The sequence below is a fragment of the Haemorhous mexicanus genome, chromosome 9, assembly GCF_027477595.1.
Source record: "Haemorhous mexicanus isolate bHaeMex1 chromosome 9, bHaeMex1.pri, whole genome shotgun sequence".
Taxonomy (NCBI): Eukaryota; Metazoa; Chordata; class Aves; order Passeriformes; family Fringillidae; genus Haemorhous; species Haemorhous mexicanus.
In genome coordinates, this window is record NC_082349.1 from 28,967,524 (window position 1) to 28,989,605 (window position 22,082).

The window sequence follows — 22,082 nt, forward strand, 5'->3', positions numbered from 1 at the left end:
AGATTTGCTGCCTTGGAGATTTTTATGATATATTAGACATTCCTGATGTGTTTCTGATTTCTATGGTATTTTTATGCTATGATATTTATTATGAAATTCCTGATTTTTATGGTATATTAGACATTCCTGTGTGTCCATTCCTGTGCAATTGAGGATGGGGCCAGAGGGATGGGGTGGTTTGTGGATGAGGAAGGGTGGGGATACTTTCTGCAGGTGCTCGTGGAGAGGCACAGATGAGCTCCCTGACCCCACTTCTGTCTCCAGCATCTCCTTGGGTCTAGGCATGAGCTGGAGGGAGGTGACACTGGGGAGTTGGCTTGATAGAACTCGTGTGGAGCTAGTGCTGTCTTGTGGTGGTGGTACCTGGACTGTTGGGTTTGATACCTTTGTTTTCTGGGCGTCAGGTTCTTCATCACTTGCCCACATTTATGGTAAGCACCTGGTGAGCCCCAAAACTGCTAAAGTTGACCCAAAACCAGCATCCCTCCATTGGCACTGGATGACTGTGTAGCACTGAGAGCACGTCCCTGTCTCTGTGGAGTGCCAGCAGCGCTGCTCCCAGCCCCTCAACCCACCGAGGGGGTGACACAGCACCGTGTGACAGTGTGCAAGGGGGTGACACTGTGCTGATCCATCTCCCTGTTTTGGGGTTGTGAGGGTCCCCAGGAGGAGGTGAGGGGTGAGAATTGACTCCCAAGTTCTCAGAAGGCTGATTTATTATGATAAATGATATGATATGATATGATATGATATGATATACTAAAACTATACTAAAGAAAGAGAGAGGGTACATCAGAAGGTTAGGAATGATAATGAAAGCACGTGACAGACTCAGAGTCCGACACAACTGATGGTGATTGGTCATTAATTAAAAACAATTCACATGGACCCAATCAAAGATGCACCTGTTGGTAAACAATCTCTGTAAGAATCCGTGTCTGGGTGGGCTGTTTGGGTCCACTCTGGCTAGCTATTGACCCCAGCCCACACCATCTTACACAGACCAAAGCAAAAGACTGGAAACACTCTTCTCCACGTGGGAAGGTTCTCTCTTTATTCCAAGAGACACATCAGATGGACAAACACATGGAAAAAGAGGGCGTTCCCCAATACAACAAACCTCCAGACCACATTCCAAGCAATCAGATAATTATTGTTTACATTTCTTTTCCGAGGCTTCTCAGCTTCTCAGGAGAAAATTCCTGGTAAAGGGATTTTCCAGAAAACGCCACGGTGCCAATCTCCCCGCCGTGGCTGCCCCGTGCCATGTCCCAGCGCCCGCGGGGTGTGACGGCGGGCTGGGCGTGCCAGAGAGGTTTGATATCTGGTTTGATGTCTGGTCTGATATCTGGTTTGATACCTTCAGGCATGTCTGTTGGTCTGGCTCGTCCCGCAGGCTGTTCGCGGTGAAGTGCGCGGGCTGCCTGGAGGCCATCGCGCCCAGCGAGCTGGTGATGCGCGCCCAGAAGAGCGTCTACCACCTGCACTGCTTCTGCTGCTGCGTCTGCGAGCGGCGCCTGCAGAAGGGCGACGAGTTCGTGCTGAAGGAGGGGCAGCTCCTCTGTAAGGGCGACTACGAGAAGGAGCGGGAGCTGCTGAGTTTGGTGAGCCCGGCTCTGTCGGATTCTGGTAAGGGGCCGCCCGCGCCCGGCGTCTCCCTGCCTGGTCCCACTCCCAGGCCCCTCAGGGGTCTGGAGGTGAGGTCTGGGCTCGCTGCCCTGAACTTCTGCCCTTTGGTCTGAGGGGATAAGCTCTGACAATCCTCCAGGCACCTCGCTGGTGAGGGCTTGAGCAGGGAGCTCAGCGGTGAGGGTTGGAGGATGCTCTGTGGACCATCCCACTTGCTGAGGCTCATTTCTGGAGAGCTTTGTGCTCCTGGCCTGTGCAGAGCACCAGCACGCCACCCAAGGGGTGTGCAGCTTCCCCAGATGTGGGAGGGAGAGCTGGCCACTGACTAAAGCTAGGGCTAAACCTCTGTCCCTGCCCTGTGCCTCAGTGTCCCTGCCTGTCCCTGTTCCTGTCCCTGGAAAGGTTGAGAACAAGAAAGGAGCTGCTTCTGCTGTAGTCACCCCTTTTAATAACAAAGGGAAACTGAGGCACAGAGCTGAAATATGAGCTGGCAGCAGGGAGTCGGCAAACCTTGTGTCCCCAGCAGCTGATGGCCAGAGCCAGCCTGCTGACCCATCATGGGGACACCGTGGGGACACTGCAGAGCCGAGGGGGGCTGCAGGGGAGGTAGCCCTGTGGCTGGAAGTGGGCAGGGGGCCAGCATCCTGCTCCAGCCAGGGTGTCACCACCAGGTTAGGGTGCCCAGAGCATCAGACCAGCATTAAAATATGTTATCTGCAGTCAAGGCAAATGAAACCTGGATGTTTCCCAGGAAGAAAAGTTTAGTGAGAAAGCCCAGGGCTGGGGACTGGGAGGGTGGAAATTATCTGCTAGGCAAAATCCTCAGGATAACACCATCCCCACAGAGCCCTCCTCCTCACCAGTCTCTCAGTTCCCCTTAAAATCCCTCACTGGAGAAAAGTCTGCTTCGTGGAGGGAAAGGATTTACCTTGGAAATTCTCTGCTCTGGAAAAGACTGCCAGCATCTGTGGTGGGGTGGCTGTCTTTTCCCTGCTGGAGCAAAGCACTGGATTTTAAAAAAGTAGAAATCAATATTAGGAGTGTGTTGTTAAGGTGTGAAGCACGGACACAACAAAGCCTGGTGCTCTCTGTCACTGGAGTGCTGTAACTGGGAGAACATTTGTGAAGGGATGGGGACGTTTTTCGTAAGATAGGGAGCAAAAATTGCCCAAAGTCTGTATTTCTCTTTAGTACTGAGCTCCTCTGCACTGAAAGCCCATCTCTCTTGCAGCACTGCCTGTGTGGGTTCTGTGTGAGCCCTGCAATCCTGCTTGCTCAGGAGAAAAAAGCCCTCCTTGCAATTAACAGTGGTGATGTATAAGAATCAGAGTGAGTCCATGGGAGGAGGTGGCTGAGGGGAGCTGGTGAGTGATGGTCCAGCACTGGAGGAGCTGGAGAGGCAGGAGTGCAGGAGGACCCAGCCCACTGGCACTGGCTCTTCCCTTAGCCCTGGGAAAATCCTTAACTGATTGAAGAATTACTATTTTTTCCTCTGGGATATACAAACCCTTTTCAGTTAAAATAGGAACCAATGAGGAGATGTCATGCAGAAGAGAAAGCAAATCAGCCACAATGGTTTGGGTTTGTTCCTAGTGGGGGAAGAGGGCATCTGGGGAAAGGTTGGGGAGCTTTTCCTCCCCAGCGACTCATCAGCCTGTGCTCCAGCCCCAGTGCCAGCAGCTCTGGCCAAACCAAGAGCCTCAGCTTAGCAAAAACCTCCAGGCGACAAACTTATTTTGGTGGAAACTCCAGCTGAGACCTGAGGCATGTGAAGGGCCAGTGTGGGAGTCAAAAGGGCAAGGCAACCCCTTGGCTGATCAGAAACCCAACCCAAAGCCCCTGCCGTGGCCTGGCAGCCTCTGGCTGGGGGGTCCCGGCCCTTGCCATCTCCCCACAGACCCCATAGCTTGTCCCTGGCTGCTTTTGGTGGCTCCCAGCTTTATCTTGGGACGTTGGGGACGATGGCACAGCAGGGACCAGCCCAGGTCCGCATTCCCCGCGGCTGCTCAGTGTGTGGTGCCTTCTCCTCCCGCCAGACCCCAGCGCCGTGCCAGGAGACGCAGAGTGGTGTCCCCTCTCTGGATGCCCGTCACCAGCAGCATGTGATGAGCACCTCCAGCCTCTTCCCTGTCCCCCCCCACCCCCGGCTGCTTTGAAGCCCCCCAGGCTCTCTCCCTCCCTCCCTCTCCCCCCCGGCCGCCGCACACCAAGGGCCACTTTATGAGAAAGCGCAGATAAAAAGCGAGCCATATGTTGTCTGTAATCTCCCAAACCCTCGCTTCAATTACTGCCTCCCCCGAGCCTCTGCCGCCCAGCCTGAGTAAACAAGCCCCTCTGAAAGAGGACCCTGCTTTCCAATTAAAAACGTCCTAACGTTTCTGCTCTCCCTAAATCCTCCCGGGCGAGGAATGTCCCGGCCCCGGCGGCGGGATGTGGGCTCGGCAGGTCGGAGCGGGGGCACGCCGCACAATATCCACAATATCCACAATATCCACGGCCCCGGCCCCTTCCCAGGTGACGTCAGGGCAGCCCCAGACACTCATTAATTTCTCCCCCCCTCCTCAGTGGGGAAAGGCTTGAAAGGGAGAGTTAATTAAAAGTAATACCCCGCCAAATCCGGCTTCACTTTTCCTTCTTTGCCTTTGACACTGGGAGGGATTTGGGGAGCAGGTGTTGGCGGGGGGAGGGCTTGGAGAGGCTGCTCTGAGCGGGTTTTCCCTCTTGGAGTGGGTTTTAAGCATCATGGACCTGATGGAGTCCATGAGCCTGTGGCTCTGCCCCTCCTGGGCTGCAGGGGAGTGGGGTGCTGACCTCGAGCTCGGGTGCAGATGGGTTCGGGCACCAGTTGGCATTCCTTCTCCCACGATTTGTAAAAATCTCTACCTTTCCATTAAAATCAAACTCCTTCAGCATTCAGGAAAGCCAGCAGCTTGGCAGAGCAGGGACCTGGCGCTGGGAAGGAGGCAGCAGCAGCAGCAGGAGCCACTGCTCAGCTCTGTCAGCCACCAGAGGCTCCACAGCTCCGGCCTCCCCTGGGGTTTCGTACACCTGCTCCAGTGTGGCATCCCTCGGGCTGGGACATGCAAGGAAACATCAGTTTGTCCTTCCTGTTGGTGTGGGAATGTCATGGGTGTGCTGTGAGTCAGAAGGGAGCTGGAGCAGCAGCAAGGCTCTGGTTCCTGGGGGCCAGACCCAACTCCCAGCTCTTTGGGGGCTGCCAGTGTCAAGAGCTCTCCCTGCCCACTGACAGGGAAAGGCTCCTGGCTGGAACCCAGGAGAGAGCCCAGGAGTGTGGAGAGCAGAGGTAACTGGTGCCTGAGAGCATTCTTGCTGCTCCTCTGGGATCTTTGCCTCCCCTCACCCTGGAAATCTGCTCCCACCTTTCCTCATTCCCACCTGGGCTGCCATTGGATTGAAACTCCCCTGCTGTGTGAGATCCATGATTAGCTCTTGCTGTGGGGTTTGACCTGGCCCGTTTTCCCCATGAATTACCCTGAGCCAGGCTCACACTCCCAGGTACATCCCCATGTGCCAGAGCCACGGCAGCCCTGGGATGGGCTCGGGCCAAGCACAGCCTTGCAGAGCCCACATCCATATCCAGCCAGCACCTCGGCTCCATTAGCCAGTCCCAGATGAGCACCTAAGGAGCTTTCTGGAAAAGGCTGTAAGTGATTTATAGCTAGCCAGGGGGAAGGTGCTGTCAAACCTGCATCACAGCTGAGCAAGCAAGGTCATCAGCAGGGGAGGTGCAGTAAATGAGGAGAGCTGGGAAGAGGCACTGTCCTCTTTCCTGGAGCAGTTCCTGCCCAAAGGCTCCATGCCCTGAGTGGTGGAGAGCAGCAGGGAGACACACCTGGGAATGCAGTGGGGCAGCCCATCACAGTGAGTAGCTGAGGGTTGAAGGCTGAAAGACCCTGGGTTTCTGTCCAGGGAGATTTAAAACTCCACAGAAAGAAGGAAATAACAGGCAGAAAGGTGCCCCTTACATGTATGGATAAAAGTCTCTGCTCTGAAGGGAGTTGTTCTCCATGGCAGAGCAGGTCAGGAGGTGTTTGTGAGGAGTTCTTGGCTAACATGGTTCTTGGCTAACACGTTGCCCTTTCTGAGCATCCCAGCTCACCCATCCCCCTGCCCTCCCCCGCCTGGTCTGCCCAGGCAGAGGGACCCCCAATCTCTGGGGGACAGCCCCAGAGGCACAGTGGTCCTTGACAACTGCTGGCCCCTCACCTGGGTCATGTGACCTGTGTGTCTCTGTCCAGATGTGTCCCCAGCTGTGGCCTGGCTGGAAATTCCTGTGAAGCAGGCAGGGATCTGGCTCTGGTGGAGGGAAAATCAGCTGTCCCAGGGTTTCACATTGCAGCTGCTCAGACTGTTAGGGAAAAGAAGAACCCCAAACCACATCTAGTGGCTGAGCAGTCACAGACTTTAAGTGCCAGTAGCTCTCCCCTACTCCCAAACCTCAGCTTCTCACATACTCAGAACAAGATCCCCACCAACACCAGCTTGTTTTAAATCTCTCACATTTTGACCATGCTGGAGATGGTATGTGCTGCTTGTTTTCTGTAAAGGACCTGCTTTTTTTTCATTCTTAGGCAAAAGTGATGATGAGGACAGCATCTGCAAGCTGGGCCAGGCCTCGGGGAAGGGCGCTGAGGACGGGAAGGATCACAAACGGCCCAAGAGGCCACGGACCATCCTGACCACGCAGCAGCGCAGGGCGTTCAAGGCGTCGTTTGAGGTCTCCTCCAAGCCCTGCAGGAAGGTATGGGGAGAAGGGCCCATGCCCAGCTCCTGAGGATGTCCTGGATGCTGAGCATGGCCTTGTCCTGGCTGATCTGACCCTTCCCAAAGTCTCCCTGAAAGGCTGAGTGGGCTGAGATGTAGCCCCACATTTCTCTTCCCAGAGGAAAGCAAGGCACAATTCTTCCCAAGAATGTTTCTGGGTGTCACATTCTCTGAACCTCGGAGAAAGAAAACCCAAATCTTATCATTTGCCGTGCCTGTGTTTGTGCAAAAGTAGAATGCAATATGGAGATTGTTTACCCACAGTGTTGGTGTTTTGTTTCCTTGGCCTATCAGGGCCAGGTGTGTGTGTGTGTGTGTCAGGACTGTTGGGTGACAGCCACGAGATTCAGTGCAGTGTGAGCAGTTGTGTGCAGAGTGAGTGCTTGGCAGATTCAGTTTAGGTGTAATGTGTATAGTATGGTATAATAAAGTAATTAATGAGCCTTCTGATGTCCATGGAGTCAGTTGCCTCTTTCTCTCCCCTCATCGGGGCCATGCCAGCATTGCAATCCTGAGGGTCGCTGCTGTCGCTGTTCTCTCCCAGGTGCGGGAGACGCTGGCGGCAGAGACGGGGCTGAGTGTCCGTGTGGTGCAGGTCTGGTTCCAGAACCAGCGAGCAAAGGTGGGTACCAGGGGTGCCAGCACCCATTGCTGGGGCTCCCTCCCTCCTGGCTTTGGCTTTCATTCTGGTTTTTTCCCCTTTCCTCTCTCCCAGATGAAGAAGCTCGCCAGGAGGCAGCAGCAGCAGCAGCAGGACCAGCAGAACACACAGCGCCTGAGCGCAGGTACCCTCCTCACAATTCGGGTTTCCCCATCTCCCAGCCCTCTCCAGGCTTCTCAGCGGAGCTCAGCCACCCAGAAAGCAGCAGCCAATGACTTGATCTTATCTCGGTGTTATCTCGCAGCCCAGACGAACGGCGGCGGCGGCGGCCCGGGGCTGGAGGGGATGCTGAACCCCTACACCGCCCTGCCCCCGCCGCAGCAGCTGCTGGGCATGGAGCAGAGTGTCTACGGCTCCGACCCTTTCCGGCAAGGGCTCACCCCACCCCAGATGCCCGGAGACCACATGCACCCCTACGGTAGGGCTTTGGGGATGCTCTCTTTGCCCTCTCTCCTTCAAAGAGATGCTGGGTTGTGGTGGCGTCCTCTCCTGCCTTGTGCTACTGATGCCTTTTAGGGGTTACCTAAACACAGAGGCCAGGCAAAGTTAAAGGAATAAAAGCAGATATTTACTGAAGGGCCTTCAGGTACATTAAGGGCAGGTGAAGCTTCCCCAAGGGGCTACACCCAGGATGGACAATGGTCATGAGTTTTTCAGGCAATTATAAGTTTGGTCCATTCACATATCGGGGTTAATCCTCCAATTACAGCTTCAGGTAATGAAGTCATGTTCCCCCAGTTTGCTCCTCCCCAACTCACTTTTGTTCATACATTTTAGGGCCTGAAGCTGTAGGGTGCCCTTGAGTTTCAGGCCCAGAGGGATTGTTTCGTCTGACCAAAATGTGAAGACAGCAGCTGACACTCTGTATGGACTTCAGAGTTACACACCAAAGCAGTACAGGCTCTGAAAAATACAAAAGCAGAAATCCTAAGGCATGACTAGAAAAGCTGGGGGTAGCAGGCACTGTGGAGGTGCTGGAGCAGGCTCTGAACCCCTCCTGTCCCTTCCTTGCTTCCCAAGGTGCCGAGCCCCTCTTCCACGACCTGGACAGCGACGATACCTCACTGAGCAACCTGGGGGACTGCTTCCTCGGCACAGCAGATGCAGGGCCACTCCAGGCACGAGTGGGAAACCCCATCGACCACCTGTACTCCATGCAGAACTCCTACTTCACCTCCTGAGCCCAGCGTGGTCCCCCCAGCAGGGGCCGCAGAGCTCCCGGGGTCGGGAGGGAGGGGAGCAGCTCTGCTGGGATGCCGTCAAATAATGTTTTAGCTTGGGATTCCCAAGGAGAGAGTTAAGTTATGGGTTGCATAGTTTCATGTTTCTCTTAGGAGCCTAGGATTAGGGACAGGAGTGGTTTTTGCAGCTGGCTGGTGGATTTTCAGATTTCAGACGGGGACACGAATTTCTCGTTTCGGCAGGGGGAGGGGATTCTCCTGTAGGAGCATCCCAGCACTGTATCCCACCTTTAGAAAGAGCAAACTGCTGATCTTCATGGGGAAAGCCTGCAGCATCAGCTGGGCTTTGAAATCTGAAAAGCTGACAGCGATCTGGGGAAACAGGAGAGGAACTCTCTGTCACTGCAGGGTTTGGTTTTTTCCCCTCTGTTCCCTCAACCAGTTTGAGTGCCCGCTGCTTAAACGTAGGGACTTTTAAGATAGATGTTCCCATGTGAATATAGAGAGCTAGAAACCCCTAGCATTGTCCCTGTCCCCGAGGATGGGGCTGTGTGTGTGGATGTGTGTGTGTGTGGGCACGCGTGCGTGCGTGCAGAGCCGTGTGGCTGGGAGTGCAGCACTGCACGGCCACACCTGCCAGATTGTATCAACAAAAAGTTTATTTCTAAGTCTATCAGAAATTTACTGTACAGCAAAAGTAACTTTATTTTCAGTGTGAACCATATTTAAGGAAATTACTCAATGCACTTAAGTTATAAGAGGAAATAATTTTACTTTTTATAAACGTTATGTTTAGGTTGCAAAAGCCCAGTGGCAGGGAAGGAACATCAGTTCATTTCAGGCAACAGGTTTGGGTTTTGGGGTTGGTTATTTTCGGTGTTCTCAGGTTGCCCCACTGGTTTCGAGGTGCAGTTGGAACACAGAGCAGAGCTGGCTCCAGAAACCTGCTCTTTGCCAGCAGATTGATGGGGACAGCGTGGTGGCCAGGACCTGTCCCCACTGCTGGACGTGTCCAGGAGCCCCGTGTGGTGTGGACGTGCTGGAGCTGGTGGACATCCAGCCCATCGGGGCTCAGCCGTGCTTCTCCACATCACCTTTTCCTTCCCCTGCAGGTCCCAGCCTGCCTCTAGCAGTGACCCCATCCCATATCCTGCAGTCTGGGTGCTAGGCCAGTGTGAGCTGGTGTCCTGGCCCTGGGAAACGCTGCAGCCCAAGCCCCCACCCCTCGGGGGAAGCAGACAGGAGGGACAGCCCTGCCTTTCCCTGCCAGACCTGTGGGAACCCGGGGGGAGTTCTCCTTGGGGGGGAGCCTTCAGGTGGCCCTCAGCTCATCCCCACTCTCGTTTTCATGCGTTGTGTCCTTTTGTGCTGCTGTTCACAAACGATGTAAGCGACAACCCCGTGGAGAGAGGCGTGCAAGTGACTGTGAGGCTCAGAACAAAACACTGGCTGGTCACTGCCATCCTGTCTGACACTGAATGTAGCAGGGTCTGGAGGTGGCTGACCCGGCGAGAGATGCTGACAGCACTGTCAGGAATCACGCACCCAGATGAAATTAAAAAAGACAAAAGGAAAAAAAAATTCTCTGTTAAAGAAAAAAAAAAAGAAAAAAAGAAGAAAAAAAGCCTGGTGTTTTCTTGTGTTTTCATGTGTGGTTGTGTCCTCTTGATTGGGAGAGGGAAGGGTTTGAGGCGACTTCAAAGGAAGCAAGGTCTTGGGTAGGGTGTGGTGAGGAGGTTTTGCTTGATGGTTTTCTGATATCAAATATTCTGGCCTGGCAGCCAGAGCTCAGCAAGGAACCTGCTTGGAATAACTGGGGATGGAGACTGAGGTGATGGCACTAAAGGCACAGGGGGCTGGGCTGGGGCGTCTCACCCTGAGAGAGTGGCTCAGGATCTGCTGGCTGTGTCAGGGAATCATGGAATGGCTTGGGCTGGAAGGGACCTTAAAGATCACCTGGCTCCAATACCCTGCCGTGGGCAGGGACACCTTCCACCATCCCAGATTGCTCCAAGCCCCATCCAGCCTGGCCTTGAACACTTCCAGGGATGGGGCATCTGCAGCTTCTGCAGGCAGCCTGTGCCAGGAACTCATCATATTGGTGGTCTGGGACTAAAGTGACCCCTGGAGTGTCCTCTGTGGCCAACAGACAGAGATTGGTGGGTCTGGAAGGTGAGACAGCTGTCTCTGACCCCCACCCACCCAAGGGGGCAGAGAGGGGCTTGCTGGGGCTCTTCACCAAGCTCTCACCTGGACTAGCACTCCATGAACACCAGCCCTCCACGTTAGGACCATGAGCAACTCCGTGTTAGGACTGCCTTGAAGGGATGGGTGGGTGTTTCCCAAAAGGAATTGCTCTTACCACAGCTCCCAGACACAGAGAGGTTCCACAAATATGCCAGCAAGTGGGGATCCACAGCTCATTTTCTGAGTTGTCCATAACAAGGTGTGCTCCTTCCTGCCCATCATCAGTCCCTGCTCTGCAGCTCCTGTGCTAGGAAATGTTTTCTAATTCCACCCTGCAGGAAAAAAAATTTAAAATGGCATGACTGTAAGAAGAAAACTTCTCATTTTTTTTTTCCCAAGTTGTGAAATAAAGAGCAGCCCAAGAACAGCCTGGATGCCTGGGCTGGTTTGGGGTTTTGCTCTGTCTCAAGACAACAGCAGGGAAAGGGGTTGTGGAAATTACAGCTTGGGGTTTCTCTAACATCAGGCTTGGTGGTCTTGGATAAATACTTTGCTGGTGAAATAGGGCAGATCTGGATTACAGGGGGTGTGGAGGAGCTGCTGTGGCCCATGAAACCAGCATGATTTGTAGGATCAGCTCTAGGCAATGGCTGGGTTAACACCACCCAGTCTTGCAAAGCTGAAATAGGTTTCCCTTCATGGTTATTGAAACTGCCTCCAAAATTCCTCTCACTTGGATCCTTCTTAAAACTTTGTGTTTAAATTTGTGGGGTTTTGTTATTAATGTTTTAAAGATAAAAGATTTGTCTTCCCCACCTACAGCTATTTCATGTTTGAAAAATGCTCAGGTGCATCAGCCTGGTTTTTCATCAGCCCAGCTGCCAATTTGCACTTGCTAAATTGCTTCCCCCAGATAAAAACCCCCATGTCATACAGACTGGTTGCCTGCTTTTAAAATCTTGCAAAAATGTAATGACACCCTATAGTAACAGTCTCTTGATGCAAATCTGGATGTATGGATAAAATTGTTAGATAGAACATGTAATTTTGGGAAAGGATCAGAATTATGGATGAGGGCAGATTTTTGTTGAGCAAAATCAGAAGAATTCATGGTTTCAAACCTGTTCTTCTGCCAGTTGGCCCAGTGCTTGACACAGGCCGAACATGAGCCCAGTTTGCAACCTTGCCATGGAGTAGCAGATGTGGGTCCTCCTGTCATCTGGATTTCATATCCTCCTGCTCCTTATTTCAGGGTGTGGATGGATCCTGCCAAAGCAAAACTGGCTGGGCCTTATCTTCTGCAGGTGGTGGAGTCCCTGCATGGCAGGTGACAGGCTGGGTGGGTTGTCAGGTGTCCCTTGCTTTGTCCCCCCGGGATGTCCTTTAGTGGGGCATGCTGTGCTCCGTGTCTGAGCCCGCTCCCGGCTGGGGAGTGGCTCCTAGGACAGGTGACACCCCCTTTGTCAAAGGCAGGAAGAAAAGAGCAAGGTCTGACGTGCAAACAGGTTCTACCTTGCTCTCCAAGGCAAGGGCAATGCCAGGAACAGGGTGGGAGCTGACCTTTTTGTCTCTAGTGGCTCCAAACAAAGCTGCTTCTGTTCAGGCACTGCTCGGTGGCCAAGGAGAGATCGAGTCAGAGATTACTTGTCAGTTGAGGACACTGATTAGATGATACTGATAGGCAGCCAGCTCTGAGTAATATTATGCTAATTAACTTGCTCTTTGTGAATGGATGGCTCAGGAGCTCGTGGCAGATGCAGCCTGGAATGGAAATCAAAATGGCATTGGCCAGTGCTGGCTGGGTTTGCAGCTGGGTATTTGAGTCTTGGTGGTGTTTTTAGGTATTTGTTGGAGGCTTGTAGTGCACAGACATAGGAGCTGGAGCAAGCAACCTTCCTGGAAGGATGTCACCTTGCTGTCTAGGAAAACCACCTCTAGTGAAGGGCTGGAGCCTTGCCTTGCTCTGAGTGCCCTGGCTCAGCATGTAACTGCAGTCAGCAGAGCTGTGCTGGCTCCCTCCAGCTGGCTGTGGGCAGGAGGAGCCCCCAAACCCAGCCAAGATCCTGGTGCAGTGGGGACACAACCAAGTGGGCAGCCCAGGTCAGGGCCAGCTCCACAGCCTCTTGCTGCCCTGGGAGTTTGGGGGCTGCTTTCTGGTGGGATGTGGGCATGTCCTAGGACAGAAGAACCTGCAGGAGAATTTCTTGTGTGCCCACACCCATGGGTCATCTCTCTGCATGCAGGAGGTGGAGAGGGCTCAAATCCCAAGAAGCCCATAGGCAGGGTCCTTTCCTGGAACTGGACGTGAGAGGTGACAAATTCTGGGGTGGTTTTTTTGTTGTTGTTGTTTTGGTGTGGGGTTTTTTGCTGGGGGTTTTTTTGTTTTTTGTTTTTTGTTTTTTGTTTTTTGTTTTTTGTTTTTTGTTTTTTTTTTTTTTGGTGGGAAAATTCCAAAGCTTTGTTTTTTTTCTGTCACCTTTCCAGTGTGAACTAATTTGCCAGATGTTTGGTACCTACACTGACACTCTTCTGGGCACTAAATGTCACCCATCATTAGAAAACGCTTGTCTTGTGACACATGGTAGGGCTCAAACCACTGAGGACCAGAGCCTTGGCTTTATGCTAGGTCTGTGAGCAACATCCCAGGTAACACCAGCTGTCCAAAGCTGTTACTTGCATTTTCTACGTCTTTTCTTCCACTGTTGGTCATCTGCATGGAAAATTTATTTGAAAAAGGAACGAAAAACCTCTTTATAAAATGGCGAAGACTTGTGATGGAAAGGCAAGAAAAGGGTTAGAAGCTCCTCAGGTGTAAAAAGGTGAGTAACAGCCGCATATCTTGTTGGAGATCAGACCAAATTCTTGTCTCCATTCCTCTAAGTGGCAACTGTGTTGGCCATGAAAAGGTTATCTTGTTAGCTGTAGACCTCCTAGACACCGGTGTGGAGGCTGACATGTGCCTGCCTGATTGGCAGGTCTAAGTTCACAGGCTGAGGACGAGCGTATCCAACTGCAAACCATGTCAAAACACTCTGAGTGATCAAATACCCACAGCACTTTCAGTGAGGAGCAGCAGATTCCCACTGCCCCGGGCCCTGGGAGCTGCTGCTTCAGAGAGGGGATCAGATTTCTCCTCTGATGACCCCGAGAACAGGGGGCTCATTCAGAGAGATGCCTGCTGGGCTGGATCTCAGTCTCAGGGCAGGGTGAATCTGTGGCAGGAGCTGAATCCCTGAGGTGAGGGGATGATGGGGTGAACCCCAGAAGGCTCTGCCCTACGGCTCTGTCTGTCGCCACATTTCTCCTCACAGAGAAAAGCAAGGCACAACTCTTCCCAAGGATTTCTGAGACTCACATTCTCTGAACCTCAGAGAAAGGGAGAACACAATTCTTATCACTTGCTGTGCCTGTGTTGTGCCAAAGTGGAATGCCACATGGAGATTGTTTACCCAAAGTGAGGATGTTTTGTTTCCTTGGCCTGTCAGGGCCAGTTGTGTGTGTGTGTGTCAGGACTGAGGGTGACAGCCACGAGATTCAGTGCAGTGTGAGCAGTTGAGTTTTAGATGTATAGAATAATACAGTATAATAAAGTAATTAATTAGCCTTCTGATATCCACAAAGTCAGATGCATCTTTCTCTCCCCTTTGATTTACCATACCTGTCGATTTGGTGCCTTTGGATGGGGTGAAGAGCCCCAAGAAATTGCACCTAACCAATCTTCTTTAGGACTCTCAGAGCCCCCAGACAAGAGCAGTGCTCTGGGGAGCTGAGCTTTGGCATCTCAGCTCAGGGCTCTGAAGCAGCTCTGGCTCTCTCACCTCTGCTCCTTGCAGTACAGATGCAATAGTATCTGCTTGGGAGAGGAGGGGCTGTGCAGGGAGTTATCCACCAAGCCTTAGGCTTTTTCTGCACATTCCCAAGAGCATCTGCAAGGAAACAAGTCTGTGCTCAACACCAGCTCAAAATAACATGCAGGCACGGAGAGCCCCGGGGCTGTGCATGAGACAGCGAGGAGGAGAGGGGAAACACTGAGCAGCTCTGCTCAGAGAGGCAGGGACTGCCTGGAAAATGCAGCATGAGATCATGGAACTGGAGATGCAGCGGAACACCTGTGCCTTGGATGGCTGCTTGTGTTGTCCTGACAACCTCACACTGGTGTCCCAGGCTTGGAGGGCTTGGCTCCGCTGCCGAGTGCGTGGAGGTATTTGGGAAGTAACTAGAGAGCCCCTGAGGAGCCTGGGGAGAGGAGGCTGGTGAAACCCTTCCAAAAGGATTAGCTGGAGCCTGCCAGGAGCTGTAACTGACTGTTGGCTGCTCTGACTCCTCCTGGAGAGGGCGGAGGGGTGAGGAAGGAGCAGTGACATCCCAGCAGAAGACCTGGGGGCTGGGACACATGGAGCCTGATGCCACGGGGCCACAAGTGCTTTTTCAACAAAGGCTGGGGTGTCGGAGCTGGAGATGGGATGGGAAGCTCAGGCAGGACATGGTGGTTACAGCACAGTGGCAGAGATAAAAAAGGGGATGTTAGCTGGGAGGAGGGAGGCTGGGGAAGAGGGAGTGGTCACTTCCCTGCAAGACAAAAGGAGCAGTCCCACCGTGGCTGATGAGGAGGCCTAAGCAGAGGCACCATGAACCACCAGAAAGCCTTTTTGGATCCTCAGATTTAAGCTGTGAGAAATGGGGCCAATTCTCAGCACCAGCTGGCTGAGCCATCTGCAAACAGCGGCAGGGAAGGGGAGCAGCGTGGCTGGTGTTTGACCAGTGGCTTTCCCATGTCAGGATGGGCTACCTGGGAGTGTGAGATGGGGAAAGGGCAATGAATCCAGAGAAAAAACATCAGAGAGTCTTTGGCAAGGAGCTAGAGCCGTGAAGAAGCCTGAGGGCAGGTGCCATCCTCAAAAACACTGCAGTGTGCTGGGCAGGAGTGGTGAGAGCTGTGCCCCAGAAATGGCTGTACAAACCATTGCTCTGCCTCTTCCCTGGGCTTTCCAGTTCCCATCAATTAGAGCATAATCACTTCCTTCAGGAGGCTTTTAATTATGAGCAAGCTTATTCAAAATGATGAAATTGCCTCCTAATTGATTATTCCTGCAGTTTAACAGCTGTTTCCTTGACTTGCTTACTTTTTCCTTGCCTCCAAACAAAAATCTGCTGTTGATACCACCAGCTCACCTCCAGCCAGGAGCTCACAAATGTTTGTGGCAGTGCTGAAGGGATTGACAGAAGCACCTGGTGGAGAGATGTGGCAGCCAGGGCCGGCTGAAATATGAACAAGCAAAGGAGATGCTGCACTTTCAGCCCTCCCCGCGATGGCCTCAAAGCTGTGGCGGGCTGGGGGAGGAGGAGGAGGAGTCTTGTTTCATCCCAAAAGCTCGGGCCACCCGAGCTTAGGTGCTGCCTGACCGCGTGCACCCGGCCAGCCCCTCCCGATAGCATCGCGGCCAGCACAGTGGGTGCTTTGTGCCTGCGGGGATCTGGTTTCTTGGGAGCAGCTCTGCTCCCGGGGAAGACGATGACAGCGGGCTGAGGGGAAGCGGGGCTTGGGGAAAAAAAAAAAAAAAAGCACGAACTTGTGTATTCCTCTGGGATTGTTTCGAGGTGCTTCCTGAGAAAAAAGAACCTTAGAAAGAAAATAGGAATAGAATAGAATAAAAGAATAGAAGAATTGAATGAAAGAATAGAATAGGAGAAAATAGAAATTTCCACAAGACGCACCTGAGCATTCAGGTCTTGAAAGAGAATTACCTGGTCTGCATCTCCCTGCTGACATCTGTCATGAGCTTACTCAAACTTTCACCCAAGTACACATATTCCCTTCTCAGCTACTATTTACAGGTCCCACCTTGCATTCCCAGCAAGGGAAGTGGTGTTTCTCTTTTCTTTCCCAGCAAATGTTCCCACCTTGCTTTTCTGTTCAGGCAAGGCTTAAGCAACTGTCAGCTCCTTGCCAAAATAATTTGGGGGTTAGGCTTCTCTGGGTCTTGCATAAAGGGATGCTGAAGAGATTTACAAATCTGTCCTCTAGTTCCCTCCTGCTCCATGGGGAGTTTTCAGCGGAGCACATCCCTTGCTGGACTGTGGGAATTATGTTGGCAAGCCCTGCTACGATGTCACACCTGCAGGGGAGGTGTGAGGAAGGGCTTGTGGCTGCCCACCAGAGGAATTCACAAAGCCATGGCAGACCAGGCTTCCCAGTAGCTGGCCTGCTACTGAGTCCTTCTGGCCAACAGGTTTCTCTGCTGGGGGAACCCCAGGAGTTTTGCTGAGCTGATTTGAGACCCACAAATACATGTGGTGTGCTGGAGTGTGGAGATGTGTTACTGCCACTGCTCACTCTTCTCTACTGGATATACTGTTATTTATTGGGCTTATTTTCCTCTGATCCAGGTGTCTGTGTCTTGGCAGGGTGCTAAAAGTCCTTTCTGGCTAAAAGTCTTGCTCTCCATCCCTCTTTCAGCAGCAAGCTGTAGTGAATGTGAGGCTGGAAAAACCTCTGGAGGCTCTCACTGAGAGTTTAACAGTGTGCAAAACTCTTCCTGTGAGCAGGTCTGGAGTCACCCTAATACTAACTGCTCCTGCTGGAGTGTGGGATGCCTCAGAGAGGGAACAGGACTCTCATCTACAAGCCAAAAGTCTTAGGAGGTCCATGGGAAATAGAGCAGTGAAAGACAGGGATGGTGATGAAACTTTGCCATCTGCTCCGGAGCAAACCTACTGCAGGGAACGTTGAGGGCAGTGCCAACACTCTCAACCCCCCAGGAATGTCTGCAGTCACACCAGTGTGGGAACCCACTGGAGGTGGCAGCTCAGCTGCTGGTCCCTAATGAAACCTACAGTGCACCTGGCACCTCACCTCTCTGCTGGAGAGCCATGGGAAGCTGCCCTTCAGTGCACTCCTGTGCTCCTGAGCTGTGCTTTCGCTGTGGTTTGCACTGGTGGGTGGCTGGTGGGACACCCTGCAGCAGGCTGGCTGTCCTAGGAGACACCCCCTGAATAAAGGAATAAAGGAAGGGATTTATTAAAGGAATAAAGTAGGGATTTATTGAAGGAATAAAGTAAGGATTTATTGAAGGAATAAAGTAGGGATTTATTAAAAGGCCTTCACAGGATCCACCTTGGGCAGTACAAGAGCCTGGCCAGGGCTACACCCAAGATGGACCCTGGCTCACGAGTTCTCACAATTTTATAAGTTTTGGTCCATTTCCATCTTGGGGTTCATTGTCCAATTCCAGCTCCAGGTGATGCAGTCCCATCTTCCCAGTCTGCTCTCCTCAATTCCATGTTGTTTGCACTTTTTGGGCCTGAGGATGTAACACTGTCCTTGGTTGTGGGGCTGGAAAAGGATTGTTCTGTGTGACTGAGCTGTGAGGAGAACTTGCCAACATTTTACACAAAGTTCAGAGTTATAAACTAATGCAGTACAGAATCTAAAGAATATGAAAGCTAAAACTTAAGGCATCAGCTGCACCTGATTGTCTTGTCTGTTCGCATCTGTGGTCTGGAGGACACAAACCACAGCTCTCCACAGGCCACCTGTATGGCCCAGCCCAGGCTGAGGGCTCTGTCACGTCCAGGTGACACAGCCGTCCCCGAAACCACGGCGCTGCGCGGGCAAACTTCCCTCGTGGGCCCGGCGGATCCAGTTTCACTCTAATGGCTTTCCCAGGATTTGAAGATGGGAATTATTTGCATTCTTGACTCGGAGGTGAGTGCAGGTGCATCAGATGGTGGCCCTGAGCACCCCTCGGTGTGCTGTCCCCGGCCCCCGGGCACACAGAGCCGCTATTGTGCCCGTGCCCCGGCTGCCCGTGGGACAGCGCCTCAGCTGCTCAGGGTGCTGCTGTCTGGCCCTTTTCTAGACACCTCTCCTTTTTCTCCTCCAGAGGAGACATTTAAGAAGTCAAATCCAGAGCTGGTCCATGGGCTTTTGGTCAGAGGTCCATGGAAACACCCTTTGCTTTAAACCACCCTCCTTGTGCTTGCTCTGCCTAAACTGCAGGACTATTTAACACGCTTCAGCTTCTTATAAAGTTTCTGTCAAGACGGATTAGCAGCAGGCTGACAGATTGCTATTACAGCCCCAGTGAACTTTTAATACCTGCCAGTAAGTTCTGTGAGTCCTTTAAATCCTCCTGTGGATGCTCGGGATGGGGAGCAAAGGCTGCTGCTTACACTGCCGGCATTCAGCGTGCCCCTGCCCCTCTCCCAGCTGTCAGCATCCTCCACTGGCCACGAGGGATTTCTGCCATGACATTCCCCGAGGCCTCAGAACAGCTTCCTGGATGCAAACTGAATCCCCTCTCCTCGTGGAGACTTCCTGGATGCAAACTGCATCCCCTCTCCTCGTGGGGGCTTCCTGGATGCAAACTGCATCCCCTCTCCTCGTGGGGCAAGGAGATGCTCAGGGTGGGACTGGAGGTGCCCCAGCAGGCTCCAGGCAGAGGAAGGGCAGCAGCACATCTCAGCTCCTGCCTGTCCAGGGCAGGGGGCTGGGGTGTGAGCAGAAGCCAGAGAGATTTGGGGGAACCCTCAGGGGCTGCAGCCTGGCAGCTGAGGATCAGAGCACCCCTGAGACAAGCTGCCAGCTGCCCTTCAGGCAGGCTTGGCTCCATCTAGAAAAGTTATGGCCTGAGGGCCAGGCACCCTTGTACAGGTAGTTGATGTGATTTTCTTCTGCAGTTGATGTGATTTTCTTCTTCCCTCTACTGAATTTCTCATCTTTTTATTTGAATGTTGGCGCACCTTTTCCCACTGCTGTCACCAAAACTGAGACATCCTCAGCGAGGAGGTGAGCCAAGGAACAGCTGCCAGATGTCCATGTGGTGAAGTGGCTGCCGTGTGAAGGGGTGTGCTGACGTGGTGCAGCTCAAACAGCTTCTGTCCAGCATCTCTGGGACTCTGCTGGGTACCAGCACACCCTCCATTCCTTTCCTCCCACAGCTTTTTTCCCCCAGCTACTAAATCCCCAGCTTCTGGAAGCATGGTGTGTGCAGGAAGAGATTGGCTGTACTGGATAGATTCCAGTTGTGGGGGAAAAAGCTTGAAACTGCCCTTGCCAAACTCTCTAAACTCAAAAACCAGAAGCCACCTAATACTCATTTTGGCTGTGTCTGGATGTGTTCTGCTCTTTAGGCTTCACTTACTGGGATGCACATTTTCCCAGTAGGCAGTTTGCATCCAGAGCCTTATCAGCCCTTTGAAATGCCATCTTTCTTTTGTGCAGCGTTGGACAAGTTTGTGTAGCTTGGCAGAGAGACAGTTGTTCAACATGAGGCTGCAGCTGAGCAAGATGTCTTGTCTTGGCATGGCCAACACATGGTGGCTGCTTTTCTGGCTGGAATTTTGGCCTCCCGCCTGCAGGACGTGCCTCAAGGCACCCAGCAAGGGCTGTGGAGCTGGATGCTGTGTGTCCTGATGCCACAGCTCTGCTGAGGTGCTGCTTGGTATGGCTCAAGCAGGGGTTGTTAGAAACTCTAACCAAAACTGGAAAACTGATAGGGGCTGCACGTGTGCTGGCAGGAGCCAAGATGCAAAGGGACCTGCACCAAATGGGTGGTGGATGGAGATAAAAAGAGGAGCCTCTTGTCAGTGGAGGAGGATTTGGGGTGCTGGCAAGCCAGGATAAGTTTAGGTTTGCTGCTGGGAAGGAGAATGAGAGATCCTGTCTTCCTGGTGACCGTCCCAGCCATGCCCTGCTTTGAACTGGGTTAACTTGAGCAGCTGCTCTTTAAGAATCTTTGATTTTTATTTTTTTTTTTAATTGTACAGCAGTATGTGTTTTTGGAAAGCTGGGCTATTATCCCTCCAATAGCAAAATCCAAACCAGAAGGGAGAAAGGGAGGGAGGGAGCACGAGAAGGGGGCCTTTGAAGTGAGCTGCCCGAATGAAACGTGTGACATCAGAGAGATGGCAGATAGCTGGCAGAACAAGGCCGCCTTTGAGCCCACCTCGGGCCCAGCCAGCTCGCACTTTACACCCCACCTCCCCAAGCTGGAGATGAAAGATGCCCCAGGCAGCCTGCCTGACCCCATTGCCTCTGCTATCTCCACTTGATTGCACAGTGTTTTGCTCCAAACAATCCTTCACTGTCCGGGCGGCGCAGGTGAATCCGCGGGGATGCCGCGCATAGCACGGCTGCTTTGAGCCGCGCTCACCTGCTCACTTAGGGCTGGCTCCCTTAGGACAGGCTTTGTTCCACGGCAGGGCACGGAGGAGGGGTGCAGAGCAGAGGATGGGCATGGGGGAAGATGGAGTCAGGGAGCAGCTTTGGCCGGCAGGTTTGGGGAGCCCAGGGTTGTTGCCCCATTTCTCCCCGCAGAGAAAAGCAAGGCGATCCTCCCAAGAAGGTTTCACATCCTCTGAACCTCAGAGAATGATCAAAACAGTTCTTATCTCATTCACTGTGCCTGTGTTTGTACAAAAGTAAAATGAAATGTAAAAATTGTTCATCCAAAGTGACGGTGTTTTGTTTCCTTGGCCTATCAAAACCAAGTGTGTGTTGGGAATGTCTGCTGACAGTCACGAGATTCTGGGCAGCGGAGTGCAGTGGGGTGCTTGGCAGATTCATTTTAGATGTAGTGTAATTTAGTATAGAATAATATAGTATAATAAAATAATTAATTAACCTTCTAATAAAACAGAATCCTCCTCATCATTCCTCTCCTTCCTCGGGGGCAAAAATATCCACTATACAGGATCTTGTGCTGGATGCTCCGAGGAAGGATCCAGGCTGGATTTGAAAATAATCTCCTTCTCTTTGTTACAATCTGCTAAAGAGCTCTGGTTTCCCCCAAAATGGGCCATGAAACCAGGCTTCATAGGCTGCTTTAACACCCTCCCACTCACTTCACAGGCTGCTTTAACAGCACCACTCACTGTGCTGTGGCGTTCTCTGCCAGGAGAAATATCAGGCCAGATCCCACCCTGGAGTCCCCAAGCCATGGAGCAGGACACAACCAGTGAGGCCACGAGCAGGGCTAGAACAGACTCCTGACTGGCCCATTTCTGAGTAGCAGAACTCTTTCTGAGTAGCAGAATGGTCTTCCCAGCAGTGTAAAGTCCTGATGGGACCTCTCCCAACCACGTGACTGCTCTCATGGGACCCGTGTCCTGCCAGCCAGGTTAGGAGGGGAAGGGCAGGTGGACATTCTGCTGGTGAGAGCTGCAAGAGCCATCACAGCAGGAACAAATCACAGGGCTGGCCAACATCAGCTCCCGGTTAGGAAAGATGGAAAAGGACTGTGCGCTGAAGATGGTCTTTAGAAGATCGACAGCCAGTGGAACTCAACCCCTACTTCTGCTCTGTGGATGAACAGGCTGAGGGAAACCTTGAGCATCCAAGGGGCACCACAGATATGTCCACACAATCTTCTCAGGGGGCTCTTCCTCAGCAAATGCAGCCAGAGGCAATTCCTGGCTTCACAGGGGGGCAGGAGTCAAAGCCCTGAAGGGCATTTGAGCAGCTGAGCTCCCAAAGGAAGATCTGAGCACCTTTTTGACCTTTACTGAGCAGATCAGAGCCAAGTTTTCCCTTGCATTCAGTGACTTGTAAAGACTGAGTGCCCCAAAATCAATGTTACCCGTGAGAACATGGGAATTAATTGTGTCAATCTATCACTCATCTTGCCCTATTACATTCA

At 52.5% G+C, this 22,082-nt stretch overlaps 1 protein-coding gene and 1 long non-coding RNA gene across 4 annotated transcripts in view; one reads left to right on the forward strand and one right to left on the reverse strand.

Moving 5' to 3' along the window:
- Positions 1 to 8,977, forward strand: part of LMX1A (LIM homeobox transcription factor 1 alpha) — a 43,569-nt gene extending 34,592 nt beyond the window's left edge. The window contains exons 4-9 of one of the 2 annotated variants that reach the window (XM_059854720.1): positions 1,397 to 1,629; positions 6,222 to 6,391; positions 6,959 to 7,036; positions 7,130 to 7,199; positions 7,320 to 7,493; positions 8,096 to 8,977. In XM_059854720.1, the coding sequence (XP_059710703.1) occupies positions 1,397 to 1,629; positions 6,222 to 6,391; positions 6,959 to 7,036; positions 7,130 to 7,199; positions 7,320 to 7,493; positions 8,096 to 8,256 (886 nt within the window). In that variant the 3' untranslated portion in view covers positions 8,257 to 8,977. Of the gene's footprint in view, positions 1 to 1,396; positions 1,630 to 6,221; positions 6,392 to 6,958; positions 7,037 to 7,129; positions 7,494 to 8,095 lie in introns of both variants that reach the window. The other variant, XM_059854718.1, reaches the window with a different exon arrangement.
- LOC132331344 (uncharacterized) lies at positions 7,640 to 11,860 on the reverse strand. Of its 2 annotated transcripts, none has more exons than XR_009487561.1 (3): positions 11,565 to 11,860; positions 10,619 to 10,775; positions 7,640 to 7,978 (listed from the first exon to the last, which is right to left on the reverse strand). It is a non-coding gene; the product is annotated as an uncharacterized LOC132331344 (long non-coding RNA). The 2 variants fall into 2 exon arrangements; XR_009487562.1 differs by lacking the exon at positions 7,640 to 7,978 and adding an exon at positions 9,653 to 9,783.
- Positions 11,861 to 22,082: the final 10,222 nt, after the last annotated feature.